The sequence below is a fragment of the Zonotrichia albicollis genome, chromosome 4, assembly GCF_047830755.1.
Source record: "Zonotrichia albicollis isolate bZonAlb1 chromosome 4, bZonAlb1.hap1, whole genome shotgun sequence".
In the NCBI taxonomy this organism is placed as follows: domain Eukaryota; kingdom Metazoa; phylum Chordata; class Aves; order Passeriformes; family Passerellidae; genus Zonotrichia; species Zonotrichia albicollis.
Window position 1 is genome coordinate 26390904 of NC_133822.1, and position 24863 is coordinate 26415766.

General features: G+C 40.0%; 1 protein-coding gene across 9 annotated transcripts in view; it reads right to left on the reverse strand.

Annotated features, from left to right (window-relative positions):
* The window catches only part of ABCC9 (ATP binding cassette subfamily C member 9), a 72737-nt gene that overhangs the window by 26361 nt on the left and 21513 nt on the right, over positions 1–24863 (reverse strand). For 5 of the 9 annotated variants that reach the window (XM_074539211.1, XM_074539209.1, XM_074539212.1 and 2 more), the window contains 15 exons: positions 23271–23435; positions 21610–21765; positions 19642–19776; positions 18270–18432; positions 17598–17638; positions 16391–16533; positions 12803–12911; positions 11592–11702; positions 10987–11059; positions 8981–9086; positions 7391–7429; positions 3960–3998; positions 2026–2127; positions 587–671; positions 22–102 (listed from right to left, as the gene is read on the reverse strand). In XM_074539211.1, the coding sequence (XP_074395312.1) occupies positions 22–102; positions 587–671; positions 2026–2127; positions 3960–3998; positions 7391–7429; positions 8981–9086; positions 10987–11059; positions 11592–11702; positions 12803–12911; positions 16391–16533; positions 17598–17638; positions 18270–18432; positions 19642–19776; positions 21610–21765; positions 23271–23435 (1548 nt within the window). The remainder of the gene's footprint in view (positions 1–21; positions 103–586; positions 672–2025; positions 2128–3959; positions 3999–7390; positions 7430–8980; positions 9087–10986; positions 11060–11591; positions 11703–12802; positions 12912–16390; positions 16534–17597; positions 17639–18269; positions 18433–19641; positions 19777–21609; positions 21766–23270; positions 23436–24863) is intronic. The other 4 variants (XM_026796808.2, XM_026796805.2, XM_074539213.1 and 1 more) reach the window with 3 other exon arrangements.

Here is a 24863-nt window from a genome sequence, read left to right on the forward strand (position 1 = left end):
TGTGAAAAAGAAAAATCTTACCAAGAAGACAATGTTGGTGTTCTGGTAGAGTGCTCGAGCTACACAGATTCTCTGTCGTTGGCCTCCACTTAAATTAATCCCCTAATGATTCAAAGGGATCAAAAATAGGATATCTTTGAATAAACATTATGACAGGCCTTTGGAAGTGTGATTTTTTTTATAATTATAGGATTTATAGTAAATAAAAATCTTCATTAAAATGCTAATTCTATTGATAAACAAGCATAGTCCTCATATAATATCAGAAGAAAAGTTATTATTCATGCATAAGTGTAAATTATGAAGAGCTGCTCTGAGCACAGTAGGCTTTTTAGATTGAAAATGTAACCAATACCAGCATCAAATTCTGCAAGCAAAATATGGGAGACTTTGGTCAAGAAATCCCATTTGAGAAATAGCTGAAGAAGCTGAAGAGATTTCAACTTTTTTGGGTAGTAACCCTTGGTGAATTACAATTATTTACCAGTCTGACAGCTCAATACAGACTAGAAATCACTGAGTGACATCAAGGAGTGTCTTCTTAATACAAAGGCCAAGCAGAGATTAAAGCATTCACATTATTTACCCTTTCTCCAATTTCTGTCTGGTCACCAAATGGCAGTAAGTCAATATCAGGCTGCAGAGAACAGGCATCTGTAACAGCCTTGTACCTGAAAAAACAACGTGGTCATTGCAATTGTTTACCCAGCCACTCACTCTGCTAACACAAAAACCTCCAGGTAGATGTCACCACGAAGTTTTTATTGCTATGTGATGGATGAATAATTGTTAAAATAAGTAGGGCAAAATGATTATTGAGGAATAATCCTAGAGCATTGTAAATGAAGCATTATAAAAAAAATACATCTTTATTAGAAGCCTTTATTGGGAAGCCTGCTTTTTAATTATGTAAATTATTGAATACATTCCTCTCTATCATGGAGTTGTTTGGTTGGACTCCAGAGTGTTTGAAGACATTTTCCATTGTTTTTATTCTCCCCCTTTAAGTGACTCTTCATTTTCTTTGGAGTGATGTTACAGGACAAAGGATCCTTACAGTGCTTCTGGTCTTACCAGAACCAGCAAACCACTTGCAAAATTTTGAAAAACTTTTGGTGACATCTCTGGGTGTGTAGCAGGTGATCTGCTGATGAGCAGCTGGGATCAGACTATATGAGTGCTGAAATTCAGCCTTGCCCCTTTGAAGCTAGTGAAACAAGCTGATGGATGCAGTGGCTGAAGAATCTGGTCCCTGAAATGTTGGTGCTTTTCTGGATTTCGAGGCATTTGGTCATGGTTAGGTTTTATCAAGCCAGAATGGAGTCATACATCTTAACACAGCACAGACTGAGAGCAACTGGGTGTATTTTCAGTAACTGAAAACAGACAGTGTTGCCTTTGAAAACATCAGCAATTTGTTTTCCTCAAGTCCAGTCACTTTTTCCACATTTGTTAATTGGCCTTTTAGAAGGCTGGAAGAAGCAGGTGCTGGATAGGCACAATAGAAGCTGTGCACCTCAGCTTTCACACTTCCTTATCCTGGATTTCTAAAGGAAGAATTAAGGCCATTCCCTGGAGGCACCCCATCTTCATAAATGCTGTTTTTGGAAAGTGGCTGCTCCAGTAACTTGATCACAGCAGGATTAGCACACAAACTCATGCCTAGAATCCCTGTTTTCAGAGTCCTTTGGCAACCCTGGGCTCCATTAAACAAAACAAAATTATGTAAGTAGTCTTCAGAGATGGGATTCTTCTCACCTTGATATGGCTTCAGCTGTATTCTATGGAGAGCCACTGCCACTATGGGATTTCTCACAAACATCTTGGACATGTGCTCTGGTTAAAGGAGCACCCTGGCTTCAACCAGAAACCTTCCTCTGAGTCAGGCCAGCTCAATCCACCACAGGTTTATATCAATATCACTGATTGATATTTTCCAGAATCTACAAACATCCTCCAGAAGATGCCAAAAATCCCTCTTTAAAAGGAGCTGCCAGGTGTTTTTGCAAGGAGGTGGATATTTACCTCTGCTTATTAAAGGGGCTGCCAAAGATGATGTTCTCCTCCACGGTGGCATTGAGCAGCCACGGCTTCTGAGCTGCGTAAGCCACGGAGTACCTGTTCCTACTGCAGGCAGACACAGAGCTTTAGTAAGAAATAAAGCCTTCACACCATAAAATGTCTGATAATCAGGTTTTTTTAAGTTAATTTCATCAATGTGCATTCAGAAAAACACAGGGAAACACATAAGCAAAACAAAAAGAAGGGAAGAGTTTTAAATTCGATGCTTTTGTTAGAACAGCACCCACTCTCTCCCCTGATGGCAAATTCTACACTCTGGGTTGCGTTCTCTTCTACTATAAAAGGCTGGTACCTCCCTAAATCTAGTAATTGCAATTCAAATCTAAAAGCAAATTATAAATGATACTAGAAATATTAAATTCTCACAGGAATAGTTATTTGGCATTATTTTCTCTAACATGAAAACAGAGAGAGAAAAAGCACTGTTCAAATGGCATTGGCACACTTGACTTGCTGCCTTCTGAAGTGTGAGATTATTTTATGTGGCCACACATATAAATACTTTCTTAACAGTGAATACTTTTTTCCTTTCAGGTTATTAGATCCTCAATGATATTGGAAAAGAGGGCAGTTTAATACAGATTGGGAAGAAATCATGGGTAGCCTCCCAAGGATTTATTAGACATACCTTAAATGTGTCTAAATGCCTATTGACATTTGTCAATAGGAGCATGAATGTTCTTTACTGCTGTCTGTTTTTCCAAGCTACAGCAGCAAAAATAGTCATGTATTTTCAGAAATTTTTCTGAGATGCCCAAGGTAATGTGAGGAAGGAGGTGTGAACTGGTACCAGCTCATGGATCTGAACACTTATAGAATCATGGAATGGCCTGCATTGGAAGAGACCTTAAAGATCATCTTGTTCCAACCCCTTCCATGGGCTGGGACACCTTCCAGTAGCCCAGCTTGCTCAGAGCTCCATCCAACCTGGCCTTGAACACTTCCAGGGATGGGGCAGCCACAGCTTCTGAGCAGTCTGTGCCAAGGCCTCACTACACATACAATAAAGAAGTTTTGTCTAATATCCAATCTAAATCTGCTCTCTGTCAGTGTGAAGCCATTCCCCTTGTCCTATCACTCCAGGCCCTTGTCAAGAGTCTCTCTCCATCTTTTCTTTAGGGTCCATGCTGGTTCTGGAAGGCCACAATGAGGTTCCTTTGATTGTATTGCTTCCACCAAAACATTTGCTTAGCTTCAAACATGTAGGATCTGCTATTGAGAGAGGGGTGCTAAGGCAGGAGAAACAGCTGGTTAGAAGCTGTCAGCAATATCCCAAAACTTCCAGGAGTTTTAGCCGTTCATATGCACTCGTATGAAATACGTCCTCAAGATTATGGGGCAGCAAACCCTGGTGTGGCTCCCAACCACAGCTCTGTGTGCCACTACCTCTCTCTCATTTATGACATATTTTTAGTGGAGCTTGTCCTTCTTTTAAACCTGGAGCCGGGGGTGGAGTCCATGCTTGGCTTCATCTGGAGCTGAGCGGGCTCCCTCTGTGCCCTGCTCCATCCCATCCCAGATTAGGCACCATGGGGAACCCAGTGCTGGGCAGAAAACTCAAAAACATGTGGGAGGAGACACCTAATGATGCCTCATACGCAGAGGTTCTGCCTTGCATAGCAAGGAGCACACTGAACTCCCACTGTTGTCAGATGGGAGCTGAGCATCTTTCAGACAACAGACAGAGGTAGTGGTTCACTGGCTGGGGAAGTGTGGGATCCACTGGATTTGCACAGTCTATCAATTAATCCCACGGGAAACAATTATCAACATGGTAAGGAAACATGGAGATGGCTTAAGAGCACAAAGATGAGGATTTGGGGAAATTCTGAAGAAATTAATGATTGTTTTATGATACACTGGAAAAGAAATAATACCTTCTGGATGCTTCAAAAGAAGGTTCTGTTTCATTTACACTGTAAGTTATGGTAAATGACATTTAGTAAGCAGGAAATATAAAGAATAACACATTTTGTGCTAGTTTTACACAGTGAACCTGGAGTTAATGACATACTTTAAGAACTCAACATAAGTCTGGGTTTTTAATGTTCTTGAAGGGAAAGCAAACAAGGTCTAAGCAAAACCATAATACTTCTTGAAATGTGACAGTTTCATATCTACAAGGCATAGTGGCTAAACAGGCAAATTATGTTGTTAGAAAATGTACTTAAAATTAAAATTGTATCATAAAACCTATTAAAAATGAAAATATTAATATTGCACGGCAAGCAATAAGTTAGCTTCTCCACACAGTTCTGCAAGTGGCCTGCAGAAGCTGATAACTGATGTCAAATTTCCCCTGGAGTAAAGATGAGTTTGCAGCTACACTGTATTATCAGAACAGATTTTGAATCTCTTTGTAGCACTAGGGCTGCATAAAGCTGTGCACAGCCCTACAAAATGTAGGTTTTCCTTGTCATCCTCCACTTCTTAAGGATTATATTCTTTAGAAACACATTCTGAAGAACATTCAAATATTAGCAATGACATGAATGATTTTGCAGTTCCCTCTTTTTGTTAATTGATTTTTTAACAGTGCCAAGAGCCTGGAATGGCAGGGAAAGTGGTTTTGGACCAGCAATGATGCTCATTCCAGGCATGGGAATGCATCACTGCAAAGTGCAAAACCTAAAAGAGATTATACCAGGTAAATTGAAACAGGCATTGGAAGGGGGTAGAAAACTCATGCTAAAACATTATTTTCCTGACTTAAAAAAAAAAGCCATGAACAAACAAATCCTCTTCTCTCAGGCCTATGAACACTCCTGATGAAACACTTTTATGTTGAGACAGAAATGAGTGCCTGACTGCTGGGTTACCAGTTGCAGCTGCAATCATTGGCAGGCTATCCAAGTCTAGAAAGAGCATAAAAATTCTAATAGCACGCAGAGTCTTTGGAATGCCAGACTCATGGATTAAGCATCTTCCCAAAATGCCAGAACTGAGACGTTGTTTTCTGTGCTGCACATCAGCTTTCTGAGGACTTGGATAATTCAGGCCTCCTAAAATGCACAGTCTTGTGTTTTCTTCATACACCAATTGCCAGAGCAGGTGCTGCATCAGAGCACCTGAGACATAAGTCTCAGAAGTGTCAGAGAGCCACACACTGAGGCTCAAAACAGACAGTCCCTCACTAAAACTTGGTCTCTCATTCAGCAGAAGTTTCCTGTCTTCTTTACAATGGGAAAAAAGTCACAAGAAAGCAAAAGATGAAATCTAAGAGCTTGAAAAGGGACTGGGAATTAGGTGAAGGCAAACAAGGAGAAACCCTAAACTTGCTCTGTTCAAGACCTCCAAACTTTTATTAGGAGAGCACTGCAGGGAAAAGAGAAAATGCTTTCAGGTATAAATTTGGGAGCACCTTCTGAACTACAAGTCAACAAAAACTGGGCACAAGCCTAGCAAGACTCCTTGCAATTCCATGCCAGATTTGATCTGCTTGCCATGATAACAAAACAGACTTTCTCAATGGTAAAGGACTAATTTTAGGAGCTCTGTTTCTTAAACCCTTTTTCCTTGGTTAGAAATTTCATTCCTGGCTTGGCTTGACAAATAGACTTTGATTCTCCAAAATTATGAATGAGATTTCTGTGAGAACCTACATTCACCAATAATCCCATGAATAAACACAGAGAAGACCTTTAGTGAGCTGGGACCTTCACAAACAAGGGGATTAAGTATTTGGTTTTATACTTCATTACCCTGCTGAATCTGAGAGAGTGATGTGATTGCAGGGCATGGGAGTGGGCTGAAATTGAAGCTCCTGAGATTTCTAAAAAGGGTATTTTATTTGCCTGAGGGGATTAGCATTTATTTCCTCTAGTTAATTTATTTTTTGTAATGTGGCTATTTATACTGATTTTTAGCAGGACTATAAAATATGCATATTGCCCATAATGGGGTGTGGTAAGTTCAAGTCTGAAATGGTAGGAAGGGCCAAGCTAATCAGTCATTTTTATAGGATTTTGAATACATAAGGTGAAAAAACAAACAAACAACAGCAACAAAAAAGAGAAATCAATCAAAATCAAGGCTTTAGGAAAAGTAAAAAAGACCTGTACTTGAGGTTTAGACACTTTTATGGTAACTCATAATATTTTAAAACAGACTAAAGCATGTCTGAGCAGGCCCTGATTCCCTCATCCTACAAAGTAACGAGGGAGGAGAAGAAAGGTGTACAAAATCCTGTAGCCACAGAATGAACCATTTCCTCTGCTAATATCAGCAGGAAATTGAGGCAAGATGAGCACCAAGAATCTACACAAATTCCATACAAGAGTTTGAAGGAATTTCCCTGCAACCAGAACTGGTAGTTCTCCTGGTTTTGGCCACTGACATTTATGTGGATGACTTTTTATCCCTCCAGTGCTCATTATGCTCTTCAGTGCTTTCTGTGAGCTCCTGTGGTTGTAATCTTTGGGCGAGTGTTGCTCTTGGCAATCTTTCTGAGGGGGCACTGACTTTTCCTAATATTTGTCACATCCAGAATAATTGAGGACAAAACAGGCAATTTTTGAGGATCTATTTAACAGTTCTTGTGTTTCCTGAGCTTTTCATTTAGTATACAACAAGCTGTTTGCACAGAAAACATTTCAATGTAGAAAAAAACATGTAGCAAGTGAAAAGTTTCCATTTAGCCCCACTTAGCTTGGCAGTCTGAGAAGATTGTTTGGCTTGATGTGCATGAGGGGAATACCTGTCTCTGCATGATTCCCACAAATTATTAAGAAATAACTTATTAATAAATAACTCTCATCTGAAACAGCCTTGGCTGAATGACTACACCCAGACAGCCCAATGCACCAGTGTCTAACAAGCATCTCAAGCTGATTGCTCACTGGGAAAACAAAAACCCAGCTCCATGTCTAAGGATGTCACATTTCTGGGCCATGTCTCATATAAGTGGGAAAAACTGAGACCCAGCCCATAAGATTTGCCCTGGCCAAGATCTTTTACAGAAAGATACATGGGCATGCTTTATTTCCCTGGGATGCCAAGGCAGTGACAACCCTGGCAGCAGGACACACAGCTCTCACAGCAGTCAGCCTCCACAGCAACAGGGCATTTGAATCCCAGTGATGCCTTGCAGGATTGTCCCAATACAACTGGGGCTGCAATATTATCCATGCTTACAATTACTGTGTTGTTATAGCTGAACTTGTAAAGGAATTCACCTAGCCTGCATTTCATCCCTGGATCAGTAACTGCGTTAGTCATGCATGGAGAATCACATGGAAAGGGACTTAAAAAGAGTAAATAGGACCTTTATTATAGTTTTACAAAATACAGGAGCCACTTAGTTAAATACCTGAAGTCTCCTTCTGTATTCATCTGTCTGCCAGGCAGTCTGAAATTACCAGCAAAATATAACCATGTTTGCATCAGCTATATCACAATTAAGTGTGCAAGGAAAAAAATCTGAGGTGTTGGCTAAAACCCGAGTTTCTCGGTGTTGTGGTAATGTACAGACTGCTAATCAACTGACAGCATAATTCTATCTCTTGAGCAATATTAAACTTATTTTTTTTCACAATTCATAATTACAAAACATTTCATAAGCTGTATCTATTATGTTTCTAAGATTTCTCCTTTTTCTAATCTTTCCAAGGTTCCATATCTTTGTCTAGTAAAAATCTGAGTCTTTCTCAAATACTTCTTTCAAAACAATTGTGAGAATAATTTCAAGGTACATTCTACTTATTCCTGTTTTTTTTTTTTTAACTACGGAGAAAAACAATGCCTGATTATGGTATAAAAACCTTCATTGCATGTCTCAAAGAAATTAACTGGGGTAGGTCACATCTTCTTCTTCCTTCAAAGCCTAAATTCATATATAATTAAACTAAATTTAGTGAAGCCTTGGCTTCAACTGTACCTGCTACTCCAGTGAGATCATATGTTTAGAATAGCAGAAAGTGAAGAATAGCTAGAGAGCAAAAATGCCATGGATACTATCACAGGAAAAGCAAAAAACATCCAGTTTACAATACTGCTGTAAGAAAAATATGACAAAGGAGGTTACAAGTCAAGGGATGGGGCAACAAAATATTTGTCTCTGTGACAAAATTCCCTCTTTTCTCAGCAAAAAGATAATTGAGAGGAATTTGGCTTGATAGTTTTAAAAAAACAGAACTGATCTTTAAAACCAAAGAACAAGTCATGGGGTTACAGCACATCACTTCCACTCTCTCTGCCCTGCCTAGGCTTGAAGAGTGCTTGCTGCTCCACTTCATTTTTCTGGGTTCTCATTCACTGGTTCTGAATCCAAGGCCTGACCTCATGGGCAGCTCTCCTTTCAGAAACAGCCTTTACTTTTAAGGTGTTTGGTGTGCTCAGGCTGCTTTTTGATTGTATTATTGTGAAGAGTGACACTGTTCAATAGTTGAGGCTTGAGTGGGTACCAGGGAAGGAGAAAAGCATTGCTCACTTGTAATTTTTTTTTTCTGTCAGCATTATCAGCAGCTCTGAGGGGAAATACATCCTTTCTGTTAGGCTAGCACCCCCCCATATCCCACTGGGCTGTAGAAACTCCACACTTTCACTGGTACAGGAACGATGGTACAGGAACAATGTGACAATGCTGCCTTCAATTATAGTGAGTACTGAAGCCTATTTGATAAAAGGAATAGCCCATGCATTCTTTCCAGGACATTTGCTAGGCCAATATATTAGATATTAATCACCAGACTAGCCTCTCTCCCTTCCTGAGGCACCCTGCTCTGCACATGATAAAACAGTGAAAAATGCCTCCTGATTTGCAGGTGATGCATTCCAGAGAGGATCTGGGTGATGGTAATCACTCAACATGCAGTTCTGAGGCATGAAGTTTACATTTCTCATAGCAAATCTCAGCCTCCTCCTTAAATGAATACAGCAATTAATAGCTATATAAACATACTTGCTCCAGTGAACTTTTCCCTCCAGGGTCTGCATCTCTCCCAATATAGCAAGGAGAAGTGAAGACTTGCCACAGCCAACTTGGCCCACAATCATTGTCATCTGACCTATGATAATAGTAAAAACAATGAAACACTTTTTAAAAAGAAAGAAAAAGCAGTTATACTCTAGTTCACAAGGCCCAGCTACATTCAGCTCTAGAGCACTCAAAGTGATTAAATAATTGTTTTATCATCCACTACTTAATGGGCAATATTGCACGTATTCATCGATGGAAACATTAATGGACTGCAGTAACACACTAATCTCCAAAGGAATGAGACTTTTGCTCTTACCTATATTAACATTTGTTTTATGGAACTTATGAAAGTTATTTAGGGTCAAATGATATATGGTGGGGAGTGATTATTCAGCCTGGAGTTCCATGAAAATTTGGACCAATCTAGTAAATTAACTGAAGTGCATTTGGGCCAATCTAATTAATTAACTGAAAGAAGACCCATTGCTCTTCTCTGCTTTGCCGTACTTCCCCTTCCCCCCACAGAGACACTTTCCTACCTCCAGTCCTGCTCTGCAGTGATGATGGTGCTTCTCAGATCTTCCCGTACACTGACTGAACTCACTAACTGTGCTGGCCAGTGCATTTCATAGATTCACAGAATGTCTGGGTTGGAAGGCGCCTTACAGATCACCTCATTTCACCCCCCTGCCATGGGCAGGGACACCTTCCACTATCCCAGCTTGCTCAGAGGCCTGTCCAGCCTGGCCTTGGACACTTCCAGGGATGGGGCAGCCACAGCTTCTCTGGGCACCCTGTGCCAGGGCCTCAGCAGCCTCACAGGGAACAATTCCTTCCTCATATCCAATCTAAACCTGCTCTCTGTCAGTGTGAAGCCATTGTCCCTTGTCCTATCACTCCAGGCCCTTGTCAAGAGTCTCTCTCCATCTTTCTTGTAGCCCCTCCCTTTAGGTACTGGAAATTTTCCAGTTAAGCTTCTCTCTAGCTGGGAGCCAAGGGTCTTATTCCTTCCAAAGGAGGCAAACTCTGGCTCACCCAGCCTGTGAACCCATGGCCTCAGACTGTAAACTCCTGGAGCACAGACATTCTGCTGGTGACAGTTAATGCTACATGGAAACAAATCATACAGGCTTGGGGATTACTAAATCACCATGTGACAGCAACCTAAAGTAATACTCTATTTTAAAACAAAGCCCTTGATAGGAGATCAAAATAGAGCATAAGACTATTAACATGAAATGACAGAAGACAGTGTTATGAATATTACACCATTATCAACAACAACAAAAAATTATTGTTATTATTAATAATAATAAAAATATCAGTTGCTACTTTTCACACTTGCTATATGCACTATATGCACTTGCATATTTCACACTTGAAAGTATTTCAAAACAAACCAGCATTTTGTAAACCTATGGAAACCCTAGCCAAAGACATTGAGGATGCAAGGAATTACAGGAACTCAGCTTGATAAAGAGGAATTCATTAAGAAACAAAATAATTAAGGATTTCTTGACAGAAAAACTCCATCTTCTGAATGAAAATAATTGTGAACTGGAAGACGGTAATGTTGATAAATGGCAGGAAAAGTATAATATATGAGTATTGCTGAAAATAGCATACTGAGTTAGATGGATCCTTGGTTTAAATGAGTCTGGAGTTCTTCCTCTTTCTTTTTTATTCAATTTCTCTATTAAAAATAATAACTATATTTTTTCAACCATTTTTCATGTTTATTCTAACTCTTTACTTAGTTTGTGCTATTGTAAAACTATATAAACTATATAGATATATAAAAGCCACAAAGTTTATCCAATGATATTATTATATAACAATACAGCTCATGACTTTATATACAATTTAAATTCTATTTTTTCTTATAAAATTCTAAATGTGTACCTTTGTGCACTTCAAAACATCAAGAAATGGAATCAATAACAATTTGACATTATATATTTCACATTTAAGGTGTGCTTTCATCCTACCTGTTGGAATTCTAATGTTTATGTTGGACAGTGTAGCTAAACCACTTCCCCATGAAAAGTATCCATTGGTCACCTACAAAATAATTACCACAAATCAGATATTTAAACACAGGAGGGGAAAAAATAGAATTATTAATTTAGACTTAAAATACTTTCATAAAATAAATCTGTGATTTATGAACAAGGTGTGGTATGGTTGTACACACAGAGATAAAAGCAAGATAAGTTTGTAAAGATTGCCAAACCCCCAAAAATTTTGAGTAAGAAAAGATAAATACACAAATGTACATAATGTATGTAAGGCAAGAAAGGGATGATCTTGAGCTGAGTTCTATTTACCAAATACTTTCATTCTGTCAAATATGAGGCTAAAGACTTGGACATCAGATTCATGATACCTCTTTGTTTCCTGAGAAGACATGAAATAACTGTAAAATTCGGTCTGAAGCTCACTTTTCTCACTGTAAATTTTGCTAGATGCTAACTTATTAAACTTGCTCTTGCCATGGAAAATTTGAAGCAACAGCAGCACTTGGGCACCATTGGGTGCTGTTGCAGGAGGACCTGCTCCCTATTTTCATGAGGGAAAACATTTTCCAAACCACCTTAATGGCCACATCATCAATCTCCACAGGCCGTGTCTGCTTCCTGGCTGGCTGCTCGTAGCTCTCAAGCTGATACCTCAGGGGCTGCCTCCTGTTGATGGCCTTGGTGTGCTGCACAGAGAGAAGTGAGAACAGCAGAGAAGTTGGAATCCTCATGAGAAGACAGCATTTGGTGCCTGTAAAGCAAACAATCCATTCCCTTTCCTACCACCATTGCAGCTCAGGAGAAGCAGCCAGCGCTTTTCAATATGTGATAATACAGATACAACATTGTCATGCACACATTTTAAATGTTTTAAACACCCTTAGCTGAATCACAGAAAATATTGGGATTTTTTGCTTCCCATGCATAACCATCCCAAATTTCATCTCTACCATCCCTCTCAAACCCTCTTCCCCATCATCTACAGTCTCTATAGGACTAAACAAAAGGTGGACAGGACAAATAAAATAAAAGCTGAAACAGTCTCATTTTTGTTTCTTTTACTATCATTGCTAGCCCAGAAAAACAAGAAAGGTGTTGTTTCAGGTTGGCAAGCTAAAATAAGATTTATTTTGTGCTAATCCTTTCTGTCTGTTTCTGTCATCAAGTTTCAGTCGCATTTCAAATTGTACAGTCAGTTTGAATCTGTTGAAATATATAGCTTTAGAAAAATGTCAAAATGAAAAAATACCTTTTCCCAAATCATCTTCATTTGTCTTTAAATTTTACTCAAATCAACTCTATGTTTAGTACTCCAGAAACAGCATTTTGGAATTAATTCCTATTTCACAAAGTTTGGTGTTGGTTTTTTCCACCTTTAATTCTGAATTTCCCAAAGCAAGAATTGTTCCTCCCTAAGGACGCCCAGTATAAGATGGATTGTATGGGCAACAGACAGTACAAGCCCCATAACCACAAGATATCTTCCTGAGCCTTCTATAAAAACAAAGAAGGTTGAATTTTAGTCATATTTAAATATGTTGGTGTATTATGGTTGGTTCAGGTTGCGGTTTTTTTACTACTGACACTTCAGCAATGCTTAAGTGTGTTTGGGGACCCTTCATATCATAAGAGCACAGAGACTAGGACATAAAAGAGGCAAAACTGGTCAATATTAGAGCCAGGCTAGGAATAAAACCTCCCAGGCTCTGTCAGCTTGGCCACTGCCCTTGTATGAGGCTGTATGGCCTCTCTGCTTTGAAATTCAGTGTCATAAAGCAGAACTTACAAGTCCTGTGTGCTTCTTACAGGATTCATAAGGTACAGAGCTGTCCCCCCCTCTCCAACTGTCATCTCCAATCTCGTCACTCAGGAGAAACTCATTCAGCTTCTGTACACTTGAAAGAAAACAGAGGACACTGAGTTACATAAACCCAGGTTTCCACGAATACATTTCCTTTTTTGTGCAGTCATGCCAGCAGGATTTATCAGAAATGTTCCATAAGAAGTTCACGGGATACTTTCATCTGCCACCCTGATGTCAAATGAAGATTTATGTGTGTGGAAGGACAGATGAAAATAATTAAGCATTGTACTGGTAGCTGGGAATGAAGAGCAGAGCAAGTCGTGAGGGTGCCAAAGGAGCTCCATGGGAATGGTTTCCCTCTTGGCAGGCTTATCTCTTCTGTGCCTTTCTCAGGCCATTGCAGTCAGGGTTCCTCCATCCTCTGGAAATGCCAGGGCAGTGGGTGCATCCTGACACAGCTTTTGCATCATACAAAAAAGACACTAAAGCTATTAGAGACTGTCTAACGCAGGTCATGAGGATGGTGAAGGGTCTGGAGGGAAAACCATATGAGGAACAGTTGAGGTCACCTGGCTTGTTCAGCCTGAAGAAGAGGAGACTAAGGAGACATCTCACAACAGTTCTGCAGCTTTCTCACCAGGGGAAGGGAAGGGGAAAGTTCTGCAGTTTCTTCATGATGGGAAGTGAAGGGGCAACTACCAATCTCTGATCTCTGTGACCAGTGACAGGACTCAAGGAAACAGCATGAAGCTGTGTCAGGGAGGTTTAGGCTGGATATCAGGAAAAATTTCTTCACCCAGAGGGTGTTCAGGCACTGGAACAGGCTCTCCAGGGAAGTGGTCACAGCTGCAAGGCTGACAGAGTGCAAGAAGGATTTGAATACCGCTCTGAGACACAGGGTGGGGTTCCTGGGCTGTTCTGTGCAGGGCCAGGAGCTGGACTCAATGATCCTGGTGTGTCCCTCCCATCTCAGCATATTCTGGGATTCCACGGTTCTAGGCACAGCATGCGCACAGGGGCTGGGTACTGCACACCTCAGCACAGCCACAGCCAGCCCTGGAGACACACAGCAACTCTTTGCTTAGGTCTTAAAATTGTCTGCTGGGAAATACAGCACACAAGTTCAATTCATTCTTCATCACAGGGGGATTTGCTCCTCTCTTTCTGTCCCCCTTCCTTTCAGAGTGCTGTAAGCACCTGGGTCTTTATCATTCCAGGGAAGGGATGAACAAAATCAGACACCAGTCATGGTGAAGTTACTACCTTGGAAAAACTAAAATCAAGGTGCATTGGGTCAGAGACTGGGAAAGCAGAAGGACATATGCCTTTAGATCAGAGATTTGGACATTAATCTGCAAATGAGAAAGTAGTCTATTTCAAAGCCTGTCTTTGTATTTTATATTAAATTATCAATACATCTTCAAGCCACAGAGAGACAGGTCAGCAAGAAATCACTGCTATTATCATTACTTCCTCCTGCCAGCATGCCTGTTCCTGTCTCCTCTCTTGAACAGAAAATGTATGCGCCCTATAAATTGGGATATGTTTCCATATCAGAACTTCAGTCTTACATAAGGGGGTAAGCAAGAATTTATTTTCTTGTAGAAGATACAAGACATTGTTTTGATCATGCACCTAAAATGACATCAACCCTTATTTTGCATTTGAATGAGGTACCCTCAGAAGTTTTAGTGGCACTAGAACTATTCTTGAACAGAAAATTGAGATTCTGACCAAAGTATAAGCTCTTAATCCCAAAAGTAATAAGCATGTATTCGTGTATGTATTTGACTGAGGATAGAGCCATGGAGTGGCCAAACACACATTCTTTATCCTTCACTTGGGGGACATGATGTGCATGGTAGAAAGATGTTAGGAAATGAGTTTGACAAAGGATGCAGTTTGTTTTGGCAAATCTGGTCTTTAAATATTGCCCTGGGGGTGGCCAGCAGTGTTAAGGAAAATGTACACACCATTTTGATATTAGGGCTATGCTAAACATAGTACAGAGATGTAGAGGCTTGGATGATTTATAGAGGAGCCTGGAGATTTTCCACTACTCAGAAATCATTTTCAACCTAGGGAAAGCATCTCATGTGGCCCTGCTCCTGCTGCTGCTTTGATAAAAATAAACTCTGTTAATTTTTTTGTTTGTTTTCTTTTTAAAGTCAGTGTGGCACTGGCAAAGGACAGCTGTGGAGCCTGAAGTCCCCTTGACTGCTGCTTGATATTAACATTACCTACTGAAAACAGACAGTGACAGCAGCAATACCATTTCTTTCCAATGTGCCTCAGCCTTGGCATGAAGGAATGATGTTTCTGGGTGGGAAGGTTAGTTATGTCTTCACATCCTGCCAGTGCTTGGCATCTGACACTTTACTGCCAGCCAGGTGTCATTTTGCACCTCTTGGGACATCTTGGCAGGGTGTAGGTCTGCATAACCACACTATGACTGTGACTCTGTCCATACAGGCCATAGATACAACACCCAAAAGCCTGAAATTCAACTTATACCAATCTGCTCCTTCAAGATTAAGTGTCCTATAGACCAGCATAAAGGAAGCTGCTCTGTTGGGCTGTTTTACAGAAATAAAAACCTGGAACAGGATGCAGGACATCATTAAATTCTCACTTATAGCCCAATGTACTTTATGTGGAGGTAGGGTTTAGCCAGTTACTCTTCCTTGCTTCAGCAGGGCTGGTCTTGCTAGGGAGCTTCACACCAGGCTCTCTCACCCCCTCAGCGCTGACAAGAGCCCAGAGAGTGTGATGGAAGGGTAGTGGCGGGTGGTCAGAGTGTGAGAGGAGGAGCACCTCCCAAGGAAGGACAGTGAAGCTCTGAATCAATCCCAAGTGCCAAAGTTAGTGAAATTGTAAAAAAAATTGGAACATTAGGAATCATAGAATCACAGAATGGCCTAGGTTGGAATGAATCTTAAAGATCACCTGGTACTAACCTCCCTGACATGGGCAGGGACACCTTCCACTAGCCCAGCTTGCTCAGAGGCCTGTCCAGTCTGGCCTGGAACACTTCCAGGGATCCAGGGGCAGCCACAGCTTCTCTAGGCAACCTGTGCCAGGGCCTCAGCACTCTCACAGGGAACAATTTCTTCCTCATATCCAATCTAAATGTGCTCTCTGTCATTGTGAAGCCATTCCCCCTTGTCCTGTCACTCCAGGCCCTTGTCTAGAGTCTCTCTCTTTCTTTCCTGTGGGCTCCCTTCAGGCATTGCAAGGCCACAATGAGGTCAAGCCTTCTCTTCTCCAGGCTGAACAATCCCAATGAACAAGTCCCTCAGCCTTTCCTCCCAGCAGAGCTGCTCCATCCCTCTGATCCCCTTGGTGTCCCTGCTCTGGAATGGCTCTGCAGCTCTCTGTCCTTCCTATGCTGTGTTTCTTTGTCTCTGTGTCATGTAGTAAAAAGGAAGGGTCACTCTGATTTCTCTCACATCTTTAGCATCAGAGGGCTACCTCACAACACTCTTCCATGTGAGCTGGTAGGAACAACTTTTTCTGGTACTGAATGTGAGTGTTCAGGAGTTGGAGGAAGGAGAAGAACCACTTACTTACCTCACGATGGCCTTGACTGCAAAACGAACCACGGTGGAGAGCAGGAACAGAGGAGTGACCAGGATGTGGAACAGTGACAGGGATGCAAATGCCTGGGCGGGCTGCAGTGGCTTGTCACTGGTGTATGCATAAGTCACAAAGGTCTGTCACATCAGGGAAAGAGCATGTCAGGACAAGGACTCTTGAACAAGATGAACAAGGACAGCAAGCAAAATATTTTGCTCAGCTAAGGCTAAGAACAATCTAAGTTCACTGGGAATCAGGATAAACTGAAGAGAAAGGTGTGTTCTGTTAAAACAAAATAGATTTTAAAATCTTGCCAGTGATTTCAAGAGGTTTACATGTTGAAGAATGAAAGTTTTCAATTTTTACAAGTTTTCAATTTTTACAATTTTCATTGTAAAATCTGGCATTTGATCACAGCTTTGAAATTGACGTTAGGGTTTATAGGAAACACACAACTCAGAAAAAAAACCCCATTAAGAATCTAACAAATCTTAGGGGTTTTTTCACAGATGCAGAATTCTGGTCATAAGTGTTCCAATTCTTGTACATACTCAGCATACTCTGCCCTCAAAATTTGGTCTATGAGAGCTCATTACTGACCAGCATGGCAGAGTTCCTCTAGTGCATGAGGCTGAGACTTAAACCTGGAGGACAAGCAAAATTTATTCCTCTTTAAACTGCAGAGTACCCTTTCTTGAAAACTTTAATGGTGCCTCATAATGCATTTTGAAACAGGAATTAATTTTGCTGCTAAAGAAAAAGAAAAGACATTCCCTTTCCAAAAGAGCTTTTCAAAATGGGTTCTCTTTCAAGTTGCAATGGTCTTTCTTTCTTTCTTTCTTTCTTTCTTTCTTTCTTTCTTTCTTTCTTTCTTTCTTTCTTTCTTTCTTTCTTTCTTTCTTTCTTTCTTTCTTTCTTTCTTTCTTTCTTTCTTTCTTTCTTTCTTTCTTGATGTAATGATTTTTCTTTCTTATACTAAAAAATTATTTTTCTCTTTGGTTTTACCAATCCACCTTCTGGGAATGAAAACTTCCAGTGTCATGTTCTCCTACAGTTAGCAGAGGCACCTTAATTCATCTGCTGGTTTTTAGAAGAATAGGTCCTACAATAACAATGGTGCTATTTCTTCCTTTTTACACTCCCTCTCCCCACTTTCCTCTCCTTTTTCAATAAGGAAAACCGAAAAAAAATCATATCTTACTGCAAGAACAGCTGCTATTGGTATGGCTGCATTCATAAAAACTGGGAAAGAGAAATAAAATAAGCATCAGATTATAGGAAATAAGAAAAAACAATTTTACAGTAACTGTATGACACTAAAACAATGCAGTTATTTCCAATTCAAGTAATTAAGACTCCCAAATGAAAATTAGTCTGCAGGAAGAAATTTCCTTCCCTGATAGATCAGAGATCTTAAACACACCAACAAAGAAGCCATAGAATTCTCTCATTTGTCCACTCTACTAAGCTGGGATAAATAACATTATGTGCACAATTAATATGAAACACAACTAAAACATTACACAACCCTTCTACATTGCAGAAAACACAATTTATATGAAGAAAATATAACTTATCTTTGCTGCTGTCAGAGCTGCCAAAATTACCTGGAGCCTCCTTACTATAAAGCAACTCCTAACTGTAATGTCACAATGATAGTAAGAGAAAACTTACTGCCAAAAAACCCCAACAATATGTATTTTATCCTGATAAATTTCTGTGCCATGTATTTATCATGCGTTTTTATTTTAATGACATTGCACACAGACAAAAATGTCACAGGCAGAGCTGTATCTCTCTTTAACTGAAGTGGGAGGAATGTTGACATGAAAAACAGGATAATTTTCCAAGCACTAAAAACACAGTTACTTACTGGAAAGAGATGTATGAAGTGCAAAGGTTTTGAGACTGGTGAGCTCTTTCATTCTCGTTCCTTCCACACTTTTACAAAATATGTGCTCCCAGGCATAAAGCTTTAATAGCTTAATGCCTTTGAGAATCTCATTGGTTTTCTTTAATCTCTCAGTAGAATAGTCCTTCAGTTCAAGAGAAAACCAGGGAAAAAAATTATAACTGTTTGTAGTCTTATTGACAGCCCTCTTTTCCCCTCACTTCTGTTGTTAGATTCATTTAAAAATAATTTTGTTCATTTGTGATTTTGTACTGGTGCCATACTAAGAGGAAGAATATAAAATTTCATTTTCTTTGGAGATATTAAAATATTTACAACCACTATGGGAAATGGTGTCCATAACCATAGACAGAAACCTAACTGGGTGTATTTGCTCATGCAAGAATTATTCTGGGATCTAGTTGTAAAAATAAGTGAGATATTTATCAATGTATTTAGCTAAATTCCCCTCATCAGAAAACAGTAATAGTAAGTTTTGGTAAAATCATAATCCAAAAGATGTTGTTATGAGTCCGAGGAAGTCAGAATAGAGCAGTAGGAAAGTGAGATTATTTCCAAAACTATGCAAAGATAAGTCCTCTGTACAATTTTTACAGGTTACAAAAATGGGCACAACTCAACAGGATTGAAGTGTGCTGGCATTTAGATCCATGCATCAATAATTTGCCTGTTGAATATTAAGATAAAAGGGATCTCTAAATATTTGGCAATTTAAACATCAAAGGCTTATTTAAAAAGTTCAAGGGTCACAGCAAGAAAGTTAAAAATTAGACAAAAGAGCAGAAAACATTTCTAACTGGTGAACTAAATGAGACAGAAAAATAAACTTACAGCACTGAAGAATTTGGATAGATTTACATGAATACATAATAATCCAGCAGTGCCAACTGATTTTTAGAAAATACCAAAGCTTAGACAGAGAGTAAAATGTCTCTAGACTTTACAGAGGGAGGTTGTGCACATTCTTTAACACTTTTCTGCTATAATTTATCCGTTTTTTGCACTGTTTGCTAACATCCCATGAAATACAACATCTGCATATGGGAATAACACCCTTTCATGGAGTGGAATTCAGACAAAATGGTGCTAGTTGCATTAAAATAGTCTTTGCAGAGAAGGCAGGTCAAGGCCCAGATACTTTTTTGAGATTCTCTTCTGACAAATTGTGAGGAAGGAAGACACTGAGCCACAAAAAAACAGACAGGGAGGGACAGTGCAACTGAGGGATGGCCTGCCCAAATGCACACAGTGGTTTTCACTAACTAGAAGAACAGAACCCAGAAACCCTGTTCTCATTTCTGGATCACAAATATCACTGAAATATTTCACTTACAAGAGTGCTCTTCTGAGCCTCAGCCAGCTTGGTGGCTATGAAGTATTGGATGGGAGCTAAGAGCACGATGACAGCAGCCCCAACCAAGGCACTCACTCCCAGCAGGTTATAGAGGAGGATCACACCCATTATTATCTGTGAAGAGAAAAGCAACACAGAAAAAAAAAAAAGAAAAAAAAGTAGATTTCAATATGCCAGAACCACACCAAGAGAAAAATGTTTGTTCTTGTAATAAACACTGAAATGGTTCATAGGAATCAGCTGAGCCCATACTTCAGGAGGTCACATTTGGAAAGTGTGGGAAATAAACCCAGAAGCCTTTCTTTTTGACATTATCTAAATAGTTTGTGTTAGTGCCTGGTAGTTCTAATTCCAGACTGGGTTTCCACAAAACTAAAGAAGCACTAAAATGATGGTGCTTGCCCCGAGGCATTTTACAGAGCTCCTGGCCTCAAGTCCTGTTTACACTAGAGCTCCTTACCTCACTCTGGAAGCATTCAGAGGTCTTAGGGCTGTCATGGATCACAGTTGCATTGTGCTGTACTGTCCCTGTGCAACTGCAGGCAGAGGGACATCACAGACAGGCACTGAAGCACGAAGCAGCTGTGCTGGGGCTGACACAATCTGAGCTTGGGCATCAATACCGTGCAGCCCTGGAGGAAAATGCTGCCTTAGCCCTGCAAAGAGCTTGGGAACACTTCCTACAGAAGGCTACCTGGGAATGGCTATGATGTGACTCCTGTGATTCTGGTTCCTGAGTTAATTCAAGCTCTGCTATATAAATATTTCTATTAAAAGCTCCACTTTGGGATAGAGTGATGTCCTCAGTGATAAGAGGGCATACAGAATTAGTTGCATATCTCATACTTTTATCTCTTAAACAAGTCTGTCTTTAAATCTCTCTTCTTATTTTACAACATCAGAAGTAAGAATCGATGGTGTTTAACATTTTTAAAGCAACATTTAGCTTTTCAGGGTCCTGCACTGCAAATTACCATGCCTAGCCACAGCAATCAGATCACCTGTTCATTTAAATAACTTTCAAGGCATTGATAACAACACTTCCATCCACTTCACAGGATGTGAAACAGTGAAATGAAACCATATATATTATTTCTAATTTCTGTTTCCATGTAGCCTTTTTTGCCTTTTTTCATAAACTATTTCATGACACTCTAAACCCTACCCAACCCATTAGTAGTAGTAATTACTGACTAATAAAATAGATTACTGGTGCAGCTTCAGGAAATTCAGCAAAACAGATCTAATATAAGAGTTGGTTCTACCCCTTTAAAAAATTCTTTAATGTCAGTGGGATCACCATCAGATAAGGACCATGCCAAACACACCCTGAGCTAAAACTCTGAAGAGGCAACAGGAGCCCAAGCTTCAGGGAAAATCAGCACAACTCAGGTCATTAAGTCATTGGCATTCTTGAAAATTTCTTTTGAGCTAAATAATCTCAACCTTTCCTTCCCACAGATCAGCCTCCATTTCTTTCCCAGCCTTGTTAAGAAGCAGGTGTGTTCAGTGACTAAGTTGCTTAGATGAGGGCTCCTCTGAGCATTGTCAGTGTTCATGTCAGTCGTGGAGCAGGATTCAATTGCTGTTGGTCCTGCCACAAAACCCAGTTACAAGTGGACACTGCAGAAGCAATGCTCAGGGTTGATGCCAGGTGGCAAAATAAAAGCAATGGATTTGTGTCAGCAGTGGAAGAAATATGAGCAGGAAAAAGGATTGCAGGTTCTCATTCTTCAAGTCACAGACATGGAAATCCTGCTAAAAAAATCCTCTCTCTTCACTGGCCTTGGAAAGAGACCTTTCCAGCCCTTGGGGCAACTTTCTGCTTGCTAATCTCAGTGGGAAGTGCAGGTTCCCCTCTGGATTCTGTAGCAGTGTCCCAGACATGTACTCTCCTCAGCCAGGCTGGAGTATCTCTGAAATCAGACCCTAACTTGGATGCTGTACCTGAACAGGCATTGCCCACAGATTGGGGCACAGGAACAAGAACCACATTAATTGGTTGGTTTCTATGGCAACCAAGTTATTGATTTGTCCCAGTGTCATCTCTCCCATGGACAAGTTGGATGTAGAAAGCCTCAGGATCTTATTATATATCATTGCCTGTAAGAAAGGGGGGAAAAGGAAGTTACTAAAATGATGTAATTATGAAAGAACAGTGGCAGTGGGGTGTTCCAAACTGCATCATCAGCCTTTACCTAGGACAGCCCTTCTCCCAGTCTCTCACCTGAGACAAAGAGAGATGGAGACAGAGTGAGAGAAAGCACAAGAGAGAGAACTGACTTTAAAAAACTCCAGTTCCTCTTAAAAGGTTTGTTGCTTAACGCAGACCTAAAATAGAACAAAAAATGACAACAAAACATCAAAATTTAGAAATTGGCCAAAGAACCTTTTTAATAAGCATTTGGTGAGCTTGCTTTCCTGTGACACTGTCTGTCAAAAAGATCCTTATTTCTGATAAGACAAGTAAATTCATGCTCTGAAGTTTGATCAGAGTGGATATATATTCCTTTGGGTTCCTCTCCATTACCTGGCCATTCCATTCCATAAATTTTGTAGGAGTTTAACAGGGTCTCAAATTAATCAGGGCTTACACCTACTGAATTTTAAAGGCAAATATTGTGAGCCCAGTTTGCAGTTATGATCAAACATCAAATGCTGCAGGTCTAAGGAAGTTTTTAAAATATTTTGTCCTTTTGGACCAATTTTCTTCATTAATAAAGTATATCCTGTAGAATTAATCAGAAATGCCTGGTGAATCATATACTCCTAAGAGTCCCAGTTTTGATAAGTGGGAGTCACAAAAAGGAAATAACCAGGAGCTCTTTCATCCCCAAGTCTGTACCATCTATCCTGGGAGAAGGCAGAAAATGTTTGAAGCAGCTTCATTAATCAGAGCAAGAACAAAAAAAAAGCTTCCATGCTGAGACGATATTCCCATGGTTAGTTACATCTGGCAAAACATCAGTTCCGGCTCCTGGATTGGTACTGCTGCCTGTGGAGCTTGGTCTGTGCAGAGCCCTGTTACACTCCCCCACGTGCTGGGCTCTGCTGGCTCCAGTCCATAAACAAGGCTCTCACAGAGGGTTAAGGGATGCTGGGGTTACAGACACAGCCCTGCAGATGAATCACTCCCATCCCATCCCGCAGGGCTCTGTGCTAAAGGGCATAAATATCCAGAGTCGCCACTGCCGGCGCACGCACAGCGTTCCCATAAAACAAGCACAGTCTGCAGATGGCTCTGTCCACAGTCAGCAGAAGCAAACTCATAAGCAAATGAACAAAGCAGATGCAGAGCCAAAATGACACTGCTGATCTTCATCTATCTCCCATTGTCTGCAAAGATGTGTTTTCATATCTTTGCAGACAAAGATATGACAACACATCTTTGTTTTCATAGGTTAGAGTGGTGGGATTAGTTTTTAGCAAAAGGAATTGGTGCCAGCAGTTTGCCCAGCACTACTTTGTCCAGTTTTCTGTATAAAAATACAGCACATATCTCCTCTGAAACCATCATTTCAAGCTCAGTCTTCAGATGAAGAATGAGACAAATGAAAGGACAAAGCTGGAGCTGTTACTAGTGAATCTCCTGGCAGATCTCTGCTCACCAGTAAGGCACCCCGGAGGTTGATGCCAGTCTCTGTAGTCACATAGTAGGAGGCCTGCAGGAATGTCCTCTGCAGGATAAGAGCCAGGAAGAGAAGGACTGCCAAGACATAAACATTCCTGAGGAATTCCTCTGATGAAAGGTAGGAGTTTGATGGATCCTTCACCTGAAAAGAAAGGAAAAAATTACGCACGTGCCATAGGAGGGATTGTATATTCCCTCCTATGTGAGAAGCTGGAAACAAGCAAATTTAATCATTGCATTAGAATAAAACATATTGCTGGTGTTATGGGAAAGTTATGGAAATCAGATTTCTCACTGACCTCTACATCAAAATCATTTGGATACAAATTTAAAACTCTGCTCCTGTTCCAAAGACTGAAGATTGAGATGTTTTAGCAGTTCTAAAATGATTTCGTTTTAGCAGGAACAGAACAACAAGATCACCATGTCTGCCTTGTCTTTAGTTTCCCCATCAAATTGTGGTGATTTGTAGAATAGAAATGCTACTCAGTAGAAAATAAAGCTCATTCTACCTGTCCCACAGAGAAGCCACAAGAAAATATTTTTTATTATATGGGATTAGTTATTCATGTTGCATTTGCATATTATGGAAACAATTCCTTCCACAAGTATAGTCTATGATAGCCATAAGTTCTGAATAACTTTAGATTATACATGCCAGTATTCCACATAAAACGAAATTTAAATGCCTCAATGTGGAAGAGAAAAAAATTTTGTTTAAAGCCCTTTGTTTTCATTTTCTAGCTTTTGTGTTCACTCTTCTGCTCTGTTTCAGGCAGAAAAGGAAACAAATGTACCAAAATACTCCAAGGAAGACTGTTCCTTTGGTATTTCCGACCCAGCTGGAAGCAGGATGTACTGGAATTCTTACAGGGGGGAAAAAAAAAGAAAAAATAAAAAAGAGAAGGAAGAAGCCTGTTCCACTGAAATATTCAGCCTGATTCTCAGATGCAAAGTATGGGCAATATAAGAAAGAAAGCAATCTGCCCAAGAATCCTTGAAAAAAGGGTTGCTTAAGTGCATAGATGGTGAGACAAAAATATTCGAAAACCTCTCTTTTCATACTCTGCTGCATCTAACTTCCCCTTGTTTTCATAGTAGGCATATCATTAAGAAAATAACGCTTGGATATATCTTTTTTTAATGTATATAGAGTTCTCAGGAATTAATGCAGAATAAGGATAAAATTAAATGTATTCACATTAATTAGAACTAGAGAGAATTTAAAGGAGAAATGTTTAATAGCAAAAACAACCAAGAGAAAGTTTATCAAAATCCATAAATTAAAGGCACATTCATTCTGAAATGTATCCAAGAGAAACAGTGACTGTCAGCAAGCCAAGTGCTTTCAAGATCTCCAATTATTTCAATCTTCCCTTTAGCCAATGCTCATTAAAACTTTAAAAAGCGACAACTGATGCCACTACACTGAAGAGGACAAAAGATAAAGGAAACAGACAAGGTACAGATTCCTAAATCTGAGATCCAGAAATTATTTTCAAGCTTAAATGCTTTGTTTGTTCACCATGCAAAAAACCCCAACATTTTTGAAGGCACAAAAATGTGCCTC